Raw genomic sequence first — 12,841 nt, 5'->3', positions numbered from 1 at the left:
CCTCTCCATATCCCAAATCCAATATTCTGCATTAATCCCTGAACTTTCCTTGGCCTGCTACATGCTCTGGATATACTAAGCTCCTTCCAGTTCCCTTGTCACCATCTGAGCGTTTCAGGTCTCAAAGGCCCGTGAGCCTCCTTATCCACCCTTAAAGGTAGAGATTTGGCAGAAGCAATTCTGCAAAGTAGCTGCTCTGGTACCTCTTGTGATAGCACACCTGGCAGAGAATAAGCAGTTAACAAGCATGACAAACAAGTAACTCTGACTTACAAAGTGTCATCGGATTAATGTGGACGTGGAAAGAAGATGGAAAGTAAAATATAAAGGAGACTCGGGAAAGATGGATCAAGGAGGGCCAAGATAGCTTTGGGGCTGGGATGGTCAAGAGTGAATGCAAGGCTGATCTCTACCCAGGGATGTGGCTCCATTGGAGCAGAGATGTCTACTGCAAAGAAGAGAAGCTCTCCAGGGAATGATTCCCTTAAGAGACTTCGTAGGAGGCTTTAGGAGGGGTGCAAATAATCTGACAATATTAACATTAAACCTTGGGGACTCTGCCGTGCCTTCCATTCTTCTAATGACAAAGGCAGACATCTGCAGGCATGCATATTTTGATTTACCCTGCACAGACCTTCTTAAAAATAGGTATGGAAATGAAATTTTAAGAAATTTTAATTATATCTTTAAGTTCACCAGGGGAGCTTGTTACTCGAAGGAATCCAACAGGGAAAGCTTTTGAGAATCACCCTCTATTGTATCAGAAGCTCATGGCAGGACCTCCCCGCCCCCAAGAGTGAGTGCCTCAGCACAGACTGTCAAGATCTTCATCCATCTGTCCATCCCTCTGTCCATTTGAAAATTGTGCCCCGAATATCCACAAAAGGAGATGTTCTGACACAGCAGGAGAAGCCAGGTATCCTAAACTATAACCATTGTCCTCAAAGATTCTACATTTAGCAGGAGCAATAACACACGCACTTGCATCTTGCTACAAAACAAGATGTTCACATGAACACATAGTGGGGTGGCATATAATTGATAGGCTGGGTGCAAGCCAAAAATTATACCACGTGCTGGCATACATCAAATCCTCCAAGTCATCCCATCAAGTGTGCCCATTTATCTCCCGATGACAGCTGAGCAAGTCATCGACCTCAGGACCATGCATGTCCCCTGGTTTAGGAAGGAATGCCTCTTAGGCCACTTGACCTTCATCTAACCCCAATGCCAGAACTTTTGCAAAGAGTTGTGGTCAATACATGCTTCAATTTTGGATTCTTCTAATGATGACTTGATTAAGTTTCTATTTTATTTTATTTATTTTTATTTCTTGGTACTAGGGATTGAGCCGAGGGGTGCTCTACCCCTGAGATGCATCCCCAGCCCTTTCTAATTTTTTTTCTTTTTGAAACAGGAACTGGCTAAGTTACCAAGACTGGTCTCAAACACGCCTCAGCCTCCCAAGTTGCTGGGATTACAGGCCTGCACCATCACACCTGCCTGACTTTATAGTTCTTTAAACACAGAAGGAACATGAGATGTAGAGTATTAAAGATGTGGGGGGAAATGGGGTGGCGGAGACCACACCTGTTTTTCTCTAAGTATCTGAGGGAGAAGAGAGAAAACTGCTTTATAAAAATGCCTTGAATTTCCAGTTGGCTTGTCCCAGATTTGTTTCTCATTCCTCTTTCCGGCAACAGTGACGTACCCAACATGTGTTACTTTTCGTGTAATAATTACAGAAGTTCTGGGAAAACTCCAAAAATTCATGAGCTGTCATCACTTCAAGTCACAGAGAAAAAGTATCTACATCTTAGCTGGGTAAAAGGAACAGAAGAGAAATTGTTTTAATATTCCCATTGAAATATGTTTTTAAACTATTGTATTTTTTCCTGATGTCATTCTACATGAAATATATTAAAGGATCATTCCCTTTGATTCCCCGTCTGTGTTAGCATGTGAAAAAAGAAATCCAAGGACATATAAATCAATCTTGAAATTATACTCCTATTACTAAGAGTTAACAATAATATCTTCTTATCTACCTGATGGATGATTTTTTTCTCCCACTGAGCTGATATTATGATCCCTTTGTATAGGAGACTAAATTAAGAACCACAAAGGTGACCCATATAGATGACCATGACAGAACTGAACAGGTTCTGCCATCCAGAGTCCCTCTACTAAAGTTGCAGGTGTTCACAAAGGAATACTTGGATAAGACTATGAAAGCAAAGTTTTTTTGACATTTCAAAGATAAGTAGATGTCTCCATTATCTAAAGTGACACAGGGGAAATGAAATAGCTAGGCTCGTCCTAAAGTGAGAAGTGAAGTGTTATCCCAATATTAACGAACTATGGGTGATATGGAAGATGTCCCAAAACCAAGCCATCCACGATCAGAACCTCATGCAATCATCTGTCAGGTCTGGGAGGGATGTCATCAGAATAACAGAGTCCACATCAATCAAGCTTCACTCCACACAAAGGTAACTTAAGGAGCAGAACACTGTAACCCAAACCAGGCAACACCACTGGTCACCTTGACCCAGTCCCCAAAACACCACCCTCTCCACTGGCCTTCCCTGCTCCCAAGTCCATCCCAACAGAAGGATCACCAGAACCCACTGAGAATGCTGTGGAAAAGGCTCAACACAAATGGGGAAACTGAGGCTGTGAGCAATTAGGTGTCCTTCCAAAATCCTAACTGATAAAAACTGAGATTCCCCAAATCCCAACTAGACAATTCTTGTGAATAACAGCTGAATGAATCTTGGGTACTAGCTCTCAGTATTACCTAGTAATTGACCCACTGTCAATCACGACTGCCCAAAGAGAATTCAATGAACAACTTCAACAGCAGCCAAGTCGTGTAACAGTGTCAGCAATAGGTACCTACTGATAATGTTAAACTCAACCCCACAACAACCCTATGAGGGAAGTCCTGTTAATTGTTCCCCATTTCACAGATGGGAAAACTGAGGCATCGAGCAACTACATGTACTTGCAGAATCTTAACTGATAAAACTGTGGTCTCTCTATATGAATACAAAATTTAGACTCTCAAGGCTGGGATATAGCTCAGTTGGAAGAACACTTGCCTACCATGGACAAAGCTCTGGATTTAATCCCCAGCATCACCAACCAACCAACCAACCAACCAACCAATGAACCAAACCATACTCTCACACACCACACCCCCCAAAGCCACCCAAGACAGTATCGTAGGAGAAACCAAATGAAATCAGAGAATAAGACAGGAAAATAAAGTATGGACCATTAATCCAACCTTTCAGAATGGCCTGCTTCAGCTTAGCTAAATTTAAGAACATTTCCACCAGCAAAGAGCCTGACTTCATTTGTCAGTCTTATTTGCCAAGCAACATTTATACCTTGAAATTCACATGTGCAACTATTAATCCTACTTCAGGGTGTGCTATAGTTCTAAGGTGTTGAACTGCCAAAAAACAACAGGCTCCAACTCTTCCTGCCCTTTCTTTATTGGCCAAGTGTCTCTGATGGACCGCACATCTTCTTGCTGTGGAAATCAGTACCACAGTCACTTTGGCATGTGATAACCACTGGGACCGTGGAATTCTCAGCAAGCACCATCTCACCCATGATGATCGCATACAAGTTAAGCATCCCTGACTCAAAAATCTAAACGAGATTCCATGACCCAAAACTGAGAACCAACATGATGCAACAAGTAAAAATTCCATAATGACCTTGTGGCATAGCCCAGTCAAAACATGGACACAGTAAAAATGTTCTATAAAATCAGCCTCAAGCTGTCTATATAAGGTTCATATGAAACAAATGAATTTCATGCTCAGTCCTGGTTCTCAATTCCAAGACATTTCATTTTATATATGCAAATATTGCAAAACCTGAAATCACCAGGCATGGTGGCGCTCTCCTGTAATCCAAGTAGTTTGGGAGGCTGAGGCAGGAGGATCGCGAATTCAAAGCGAGCTTCAGCAAAAGCGAGGTGCTAAGCAACTCAGCAGGACCCCGTCTCTAAATAAAATACAAAAATGGGCTGGGGATGTGGCTCAGTGGTTGAGTGCTGCTGACCTGGTAAACTGTCCCCCCCCCAAAAAAAACCCTGAAATACTCCCAAGCATTTTCGATAAGGATATATGGATATCAATCTGTACCATTATCTGATATCTGTCTCCTCTCCTTATTTTCTCTATTACACCTAACAAACCACTTCATAGCCTCTGAAGGATTCCTCAATCCACTATCCTAATCTGAATTTCAGAGAGAAAATATCAATTAAAACAAGAGTTGACAAGCGGTGGCCTGTGAACCCTATCTAACTAGAAACCTGTTTTTGCACAGCCTGTGAAGAAAGACTGCTTTATTGTAGTTCTAAATGGTTGGGTGGAAAAGTTGAAAGAACAGGACACAGACAAATTCTATAAAACTCAAATTCATAAAGTTTTATCTGAACACAGCCTCGTACTCTCTGTGGCTGCTCCGACCCCATCACAGCCAATCTGAGTAGCTGAAACTGAGACCACGTGACCTGAAAAGTCCAAGATGTGTCTTTTCAGAAAAAGTGTGCCAGTGCTTCAACTTATGCCACTGCCAGACGAGGTACCCACATCCAGACACCGTGCATTCCACGGGGACCAGAGGCTGCTTAAGCCCACCCAAGGAAGGACATCAATCATGCCTCCATCCCAAAGATAACACCGCTTCTATCCATTCTCAACTGAATAACGAGAGAAGTTTTAGGCCTTTCCTTTCTTTGCCTCAATGGCAACTGGAGATGCTGATGGGATATAACTTCCAATTTCCTGAGTAACAGCATTATCATTCTAAATTGACGAACTGTAAATAGCTGGCCACTTTATACTTCTTCCTGACTGATATCAGAGCCGAAAAGAATAAAATGATAAATTTTCTTTGGGTTTCTTGGCATGAAGCTATATATATATATATATATATATATATATATATATATATGTAATTTTGGCCTTCATCTCCCAATTTCCTTCATTTATCAGAAATGGTGACAAAAAGGCTCTAATTAGATAATTCTAATCACAAAGAACTGGATGTGATGGAAGACTTCAGAATCACTATCTGCTAGGAGCAAAACAAAACAGATAGGCTTTTCTCCCTGTAGGGGCAGGAGATTTATCAATAGACAAAAGGATGCAAAAAGCCAATAGATAAGGTGTAATTAAAGATCAGACCTATAAATTTCACACTGACACAAATTTAACAGGATTTGCAGGCGGAAATTCAGAATTTAAAACCAGAGCATTCACGATGAAAGGAGAGCTTTCCGCTCTATATGCAACAACATTGCATAATGCATAGATTCATTATTAAGACTAATCCTCTATGACTCTCAGCTCCTTCATATAAGCAATCCGAATTTTTCAGTGTCAAAGTAATTTCCAAAGTGCTCTATCTTCCTCAAGTATTCTTTCTTAATTAGCTATAATCCATTTTCCATATATTTTTGAGCTTTGCAATCTCTTTATGAAATCACAATCCACATTTTGGTTAACTGTGGGGACCCTGCTGCAAAAATGTCTCCACTGGGTATATCTCTATTCCCCCCAACTTAAAATGAAAGAAAATTATTTCCAATATAATTGTCAACACAGCTGTAACAAGGATCTCTCATTTCACTGGCTCAAAGGCTAATAGTCAAAATATAAATGAAAACTACTGCAGTCTACAGAACTACAATAAATTCCACAAACAAGACTGATTCGAAAATAAAGATAAAGCATAAAATAAAGCATTTCTCTGCTTAGTTTTAGATATCTAATGCTTTGTAATACTTAGCAGAAGTTTAAGCAGCTGAAGACCAGCCTTACAATTTGTGATCTCTGAAAAACATAGCCACCAAAGAAACAGAAAAGAAAATGCGCATCTTCAGGAAAGTCACAGGTTAGGTACAATAACTCATGAATGAGTTCAGAAATAAACACAAATTGAGGGAGAAAACCGGTGGGAAAGATTAACAACCTTGAGAAAAACAGGTTTGAAGATTTTCAACTTCACTAGTAGTGAACTATAAAAGGGTGCAATAAACAGAACTCAGGTGTGAACGTGATACAAGCAGGATTTTGAACCAGACTTGACCAGATGCCTGTAGTGCCAATCCCAACAGCGTGACTTACCCGAGTAGGCCCAGTATGGATCCCCTGAAGCCTTGCGTCTGCGGATCTGCACTGAGCTGCCGTGTCTGCTGTCATGCAGGGTCCCGACGTAGCCTTCCGTCAACGCTGCAAGTGGGAGAGGAGACCCACAGTGAGACAAAGTCATCACCCCACCACATACACACAGGGGGTCTCATGAACAGATCAGGGAGACTTCAGAGAAGCAAAGACCTTGGAGAACCCACAGATTATCATGACTACTGCTCATATAACAGCTTACCATGAGCCCTTCACTTTGTAGCAAAAGCACAGGACATTAACTCTTTTGTATGCACTATTTTTTTTTTTTTTTTTTTTTTTTTTGGTCTGCAAAACACCACCGTGCAGTAGAACAAACAATAAGCCAACTGAAGTTTCAAGAAATGGTTGTAACTGTCACTGGCCCAAGGTCAGATAAATAGTAGAACTGGAATCTACGACTTTGGTTCTACTTACATCAATAAGCCCAGGTCCCCTGGCCTATGTGATCTTCACAGAGCTGGGGCTCATTCTACTTGTTTTATAAGTAGAGGAAAAAACTCAGAAACACATACTGGTTCAAGGACCCGTAGGTAAGCATGCAGACCAGGGTATCAAGGCCTATGCCACCCAAAGAAAGCACAGTGTGACACGAGAATGACTCCCGTGGTGAATACCCGTGTTCCACACCCTTGGGCCCACAAATAGTCACCTGCAGTACTGAGCCACCGAAACAAGAAGCCCCCCACAAAAATCTCAGAAAAGAAACACCACTTAATGATGTATTTTTTGGAAAACTAGAAATGAATCCGATCCGTCAAGCAAAAGCAAAAATATTCAACCCCATTATGGAGAGTTCCCATCTGCCTGCTCCCGCGTTCAAAGACCCTTCTCCCAGCCTCTTCATGGATGCAAATTTCTCTTGTTGTGAATCCACACCTGAATGCACTGATATATTAGATGAGAACTATCACAGGTGCCCGGAATCCAAAATGAAACAGAATTATACTCCAACAATACCCACCACCTGACGATGTTAATATTCAAATCCACCCAAACAAAATCAAGTGCTTTGCAAAAGTAAAAGAAAACGGGGAGAGGAACTGTATATTCAATTTAAGATGAAGAGAGCCACGAGAAAGCACAATACATTTTCCATTCCAAATTCGTCAATAATAATAATATTATGATATAGCTTTGATGAGGATGTGACAGGCTGGAACAGAAAAATCAGGAAAAAGAAGTACTTTATGCTTCCACTTCAAGTGCACAGACAAGCTTTAACACAAGTAATGCCTGAGCAGAGAGATTCTGTAGAGTATGAGCCCTTTAGAGGAAAGGGGAAATCTGATTAACCCCAAAACATAACCAAACAGTAGACCTAGTATCCCCATATTTATTCACTGGTCCTGATTAAATTACTACCCATCCATAAACTACAATGAAGGCTTAGGTACCCATCATCCAATGTCTCCTGCGATTGTAGAGATGTACCCTTCAGAGCCCCCAGGAAGTTGGCCATTTTGAGCTTCTAGAGGTCAAAGGTTAAGTTTCTCACATTCTAGTCCCCTAAGCCATTAACCCTCCACAAAATAAAACTGAATTATTAATCATTAGGATTATTTATGTTCTTTGCATATGGGAAACTTTTTTATTTGCCTATTTTCTCTGCTTTAAGTAAGTTCTGTCAATTAACTCTTTCTCGTTGTGTCCACACAAAAGGAGTAAAAACGACTGATTATACAATGCTTTTTAAATGCCTGTAAAGAATGACATTTTTGTAAGTGGCCCTGGATTTAGACTGAGGCCAAGAGACCACACCAACATGTAAGTTTAACCACAGTAACTGAGCTTTGGCTGGGTGCAGAAGCACCTGCAGCCAATTAATATTAGATTGCAAACAATTAATGGGTAACCAGCCAACCAGGTGACTGACTAAGCTGTAGCCTGTTAAGTTCTTGTTTTTCCTCTGTCTCACCTTCATTTCCCTACAAATGCCGTCGGATCACATGTTGGTTGGAGTTCTCAGAACCCACTCAATCCACAAATCATTTTTGGTTTTGTTCAAATAAACTCTGCTAAATTCAATTGACCTAAGGATGTTCCTTTTAACACAACACAGTAGAAATTTACTCCACAGTCTCCTCATTTGCAATAATAAACCTAAGTGGGTATTACAGATTGGACAGCCACTCCCAGTCATCCCCAATCTTGCCAGCTCTAGCGAAAGACTTTGGTTTCAGCCTGTCAATCACTATATCATCTCCCTGTTCCCACTGATGCATCCTGGCCTAGGGATATCAGCCAATCAGAGATTCTTCTTTCCTTCTAGAGGTGTTATAACATTAGCCCCGAGCCTTGAGAGAGTGGCCAAGGATCAAGTAAGGTATCAACAGAGGAGATAAAAAATGGAACCAAGTCAGAGGAGGCAAACCTATAGATGAACTCTCTTGATAATGTCTATGACCTGGACAAAGGCAATTTAAAGCCAGCCCTATCTGTGGCTTTATAGCTTCATGAACCAATTACCTGTTCAAGTGTCTTTTTCTCTTTCTCACATGCAAAAGACACCCCAGTGAGACCCACAGTGTCTTGTAAACAGTTGCTTCAACTTCTGATTGCCAATTTCTCCATTCATAAAGGGCCATTTTTAGAATAGTGGTCTGAACTGCTTTTAACCAAAAAAGCCAGGTGTGGTGGTGCACGCCTGTAACCCCAGCAGCTTAGGAGGCTGAAACAGAAGGATCCCAGGTTCAACACCAGCCTCATCAAATTAGCAAGGTCCTAAGCAACTTAGCAAGACCTTGTATCAAATTTTTTAAAAATATTTTTTAAAAGGGCTGTGGATGCAACTCAGTGTTGAGCACTCCTGGGTTCAATCCCTTATATCAAAAGGGGAGGGGAAAAAACACAAAACTATACCCTGGAACTTGGATTTAATTGGTCTGGGGTGGAGCTAAGACACCAGTTTTGGGTGTTGCTATGTAGCTCAGGCTAGCCCCAAACTCCTGCCTCAGTCTTCTGGGTAGCTGGGGCTGTGAGAATGAAATACTGCTTCTGCCTCTGTGTGATTCTACATTGAAGCCAGAGATAAAAACCAGCAAATGTCCCAAGGGAGCTGGGCCTAAGGTCGCCCTTATCTTTGACATTCCCAACTCTTGTCCTCAAGGTCTGTAACTTCACAGCCAAAGGCTTCACACTGTTGCAGGGTTGGCAGAGCACAGGGGAGCTGGCCTGCTGCAGAACTGACCAAAACATGGCTCCAAACTGAGCAAGAACAGAGTTCTAACCTGAAAGCTCACAAACAAACCAGGTGGGAAATTAAGGAAGGAATGGGGTGTTCTTCAAGGATATTAATTCCTCCCCATGCTCTGATGGAACTCAGACTCGTAACTCCCACTACCCCCGATTCCCAGAACCTCTGGGATCATCAGGGTAGTGCAAGGCGCACAGAGACTGCCAGGAAGGTCTCGTATTGGAGGAGCATCAGTGCTGCCCAGTGGCAGGTCCACAGCTGAGTCCGGTGAGCCCACATCTCCAGGCCCCTTGCTTAGATCAGGACCTGTATCCCAATAGCCTTGAAGAAGTTTGCATGGAGGCCATCAGGTTTGAGGTCCCACCCTTAACCAGCTCCCGAAGCAAACTAAATGATTAATGCAAAAGCAAATCCACAAAGATATATCCAGTTGAAGAAACAGAGAAGTTGACACCATAAGATCCTCCCCTATGCACTCAATACCCGTAATGAGCAGTCACCTTCCAAGTGACATAGGGAACATGGATCTGAGCTGAGCAGCAGAAACTGCCTGTCTAAAGATGGGTCTCTTGGGACAAAACAGGAGCTGCGGTAATGTCGAACACAGCCCAGCTGACAAGTAGTAACAGAAGAGCTGAGGGCCACCCCAAGAAAGATGGGTCCCCCTTGTCTTGCTCACTCTCCCTCAAAGTACTGAAGTACAAGGTGTGTTTCACATAACCAGGGCAGCTTGGGCAGGAAAACTTGCTTCTGAAAGCCATATTCCATGGGTTCTGAAGGACTCAAGGGACCCAGGAAAAGCGCATGTGTTTCCTGGACTACTGCCAACACACCCCCAGAATGGAGCTTCCCCCACATACTGTGTGTTCATGAATAGTGAGTGAATGAATGAATGACAGAAAAGTCCAAGGCGACTACTCTGGCAGGTAGAGGATGTAACAGTATGTGTATGTGTATGTGTATGTGTATGTGTATGTGTATGTGTGTGCATACATAACAAAAACGCCACCTTCTCCTTCAGAAAGATCTGAAGCAGGAACCATCCTGACCACCTAATAAGCAAACCCTCAGGGCGGCCATGCAGAAAGGAACAGTGTAGCCAAGGACTCTATCACTTGGCACCAGATTTGTTTTGTTCAACACATAAATTATTCATTAAAGGTGTCTATATTTAGTTTTCCCTTTTATTACATCTGTCAGTAATGTGTGATTCCTTACCCCAACCCCCAATAAAAACATCATCATGTATTACTGGATTGCTGCATAAATTAAAACAAAATTTTCAGTTCTCTCCTCAATGCACTTCAGTTAATAATAACGTGATTCTAAAAAAAAAAATAACAATTTTCTAGAAACTATTATTTGAAAAGCAGTCAAAATGTATATAGAGTATATTAAACAACTTCATATTGTATTGGCAAGGAACAGAAGATTTGCAAATAGAAACAGTCTGTGGTTCCCAAGTAAAGCTACAGAGTCAGCACACCAAATTCAATCAATTTTAATACTCTTTGTACCCTCCTAAGCTCAAACAGCCAACCGATGGCGGCATGGCAATGATATGGTATGGCTATGAATCATGCTATTGATTTTCAATATCTTCTGTGCAGAAAATTAAATTATGCAAATGCATGCCTTTACGAATCCTTACCTTAATGTGAAATTGCATAGTTGCTTATGTCAGCAACTTAATTACACAATTAAAACTGGAGCATGCTTATGAAAATATGTAGCTTCACTTCAGAACAGAAAATAAGCGTAAATCTGCCTATGGTTATCATGGGAGGGAGGACTGGGTTATGCAAACATGTTATTCGACCAGGTTCTACAGCACCAAACCACTGTGGTTTATGGAGCTAAATTCATTTGTCAAAGGAAAGCCCAGGAGGACTTTTTATCATATTATAACATTGCAACTTACTGGAAGAACAGTTATATATGGAGACGTATACACAGCTGTATATCTCTTCAAAGCGGTCAATTCTAGTATTATTTGTGCCCCACCCCCACCCCACCACACACACACACACACACACACACACACCCTTGGTGAGGTGACAAACCAGAGCATAAGGAATTTTGAACTTAAAGTTGCCTTTGAGGGTTGGATCACGTGCAAGGAAGATTCCAGCCACTCCCATCCTCCAGGAGAATCTGGGTCTCTCAATTCCAACAAGATGAAAACGGAGATTTCAAAACCAATAGTATTAACTAGCCAGGGATGCTTACATCTCCCTCAGCAAGAGGAATCTTAAGTCAACCTGGTTGCTAGGCAGAGAGTTAAATGAGTGACAGGTATTTTCATCAGGGAGTTTTCAGAAACTCCATCTCCTCTCAGAACTTCTACGGAGCCTACCTCATTTCCAGCCTGAAGCGAAAAAGATAAAAATGTTTCCAGCCCCAAAGGCCCAATCCTTTCCTATAAAAATATCCTCAGAGTTACCTACTACTGAAGATATCAACGCAACTGCTTCCTATGTGCATGATTTAATTTCCCACAGCTACCGGACATAGTTTATAAGAATAAATGTTTTTATTCTGGGAATATTAAAGCAGATGTGTAACCCATATGCCTTAACTGGATCTTCAGGAGAATTCTGTGTAGTCAGTGTTCTCAGTGTTTCACAGATATTTTGACTTGGGGGTGGGTGAGTTGGGGGGGTACTTCAAGCTGTGTTAACTCTTTGATATTTTGCAGGGAACCTTTTTCCATCTAAGAGCCTTGCCCCTTTGGGCATATTAAATAATGTTCTTGACATACAGTTCTTAGGTTTTCCCATCAGAAAGAAGCAAGAATCACTAAATCCGGATTAGATTATAATAAAGTCACTACATGGGGGTGGAAAACGTTTTTCTTCCATACGGAAATTAGAGAGTACAATGCCCTATTTTCTTTTGACAAAGGTGGTCCACTTCTACGTGCATTTGTATACGGGAATGGGAATAGAAGTCCAAGATGTCCACCAAGAAAAGAAGACAAGAGGCCACCAAAGATTTCAAAAGAACCACTCACTGTAGTCCTTCATCATCCCGGACAGACCCACAACATCCACTTGATCTCTGCTGTCTTGATCTTCCGTGGGGAAAAGTGGGCACACGGCACAGGTTATTCATGGGTGAAGGCAGATAATCAGAACATCCCAAAGTTCCTTCTACACCTTGACTGGACATCTTGGGCCCGAAGCCAACTACAGCAATAATACATGAAGTTATTTCCACTTCACCCCATAGCCACTTCTAGATCATTCCACAGGATGAAGAGCTGGGCAGAATAATTCAACTCCCAGAAACCAAACTGGAAAACAGCAGAACACAGAAATGTTGAGGCCCCTATGCCAGAATGTAGAATTACTTAGGATGATGGACAGGTCACACTCACATCAGGAGTTTTCTTTCTTCCTCCAGAGTCACTGCCAAAAAACGAGCCCACTAA

General features: G+C 41.8%; 1 protein-coding gene across 2 annotated transcripts in view; it reads right to left on the bottom strand.

Annotated features, from left to right (window-relative positions):
* Ptprg (protein tyrosine phosphatase receptor type G) overlaps window positions 1-12,841 on the bottom strand; it is a 707,393-nt gene that overhangs the window by 525,015 nt on the left and 169,537 nt on the right. For both annotated transcript variants that reach the window (XM_078038562.1, XM_078038563.1), the window contains exon 2: window positions 6,156-6,260. In XM_078038562.1, the coding sequence (XP_077894688.1) occupies window positions 6,156-6,260 (105 nt within the window). The remainder of the gene's footprint in view (window positions 1-6,155; window positions 6,261-12,841) is intronic.

Source organism: Ictidomys tridecemlineatus, chromosome 2 (assembly GCF_052094955.1).
Source record: "Ictidomys tridecemlineatus isolate mIctTri1 chromosome 2, mIctTri1.hap1, whole genome shotgun sequence".
Classification (NCBI taxonomy): Eukaryota; Metazoa; Chordata; class Mammalia; order Rodentia; family Sciuridae; genus Ictidomys; species Ictidomys tridecemlineatus.
This window is presented reverse-complemented; position numbering and strand designations above follow the sequence as displayed.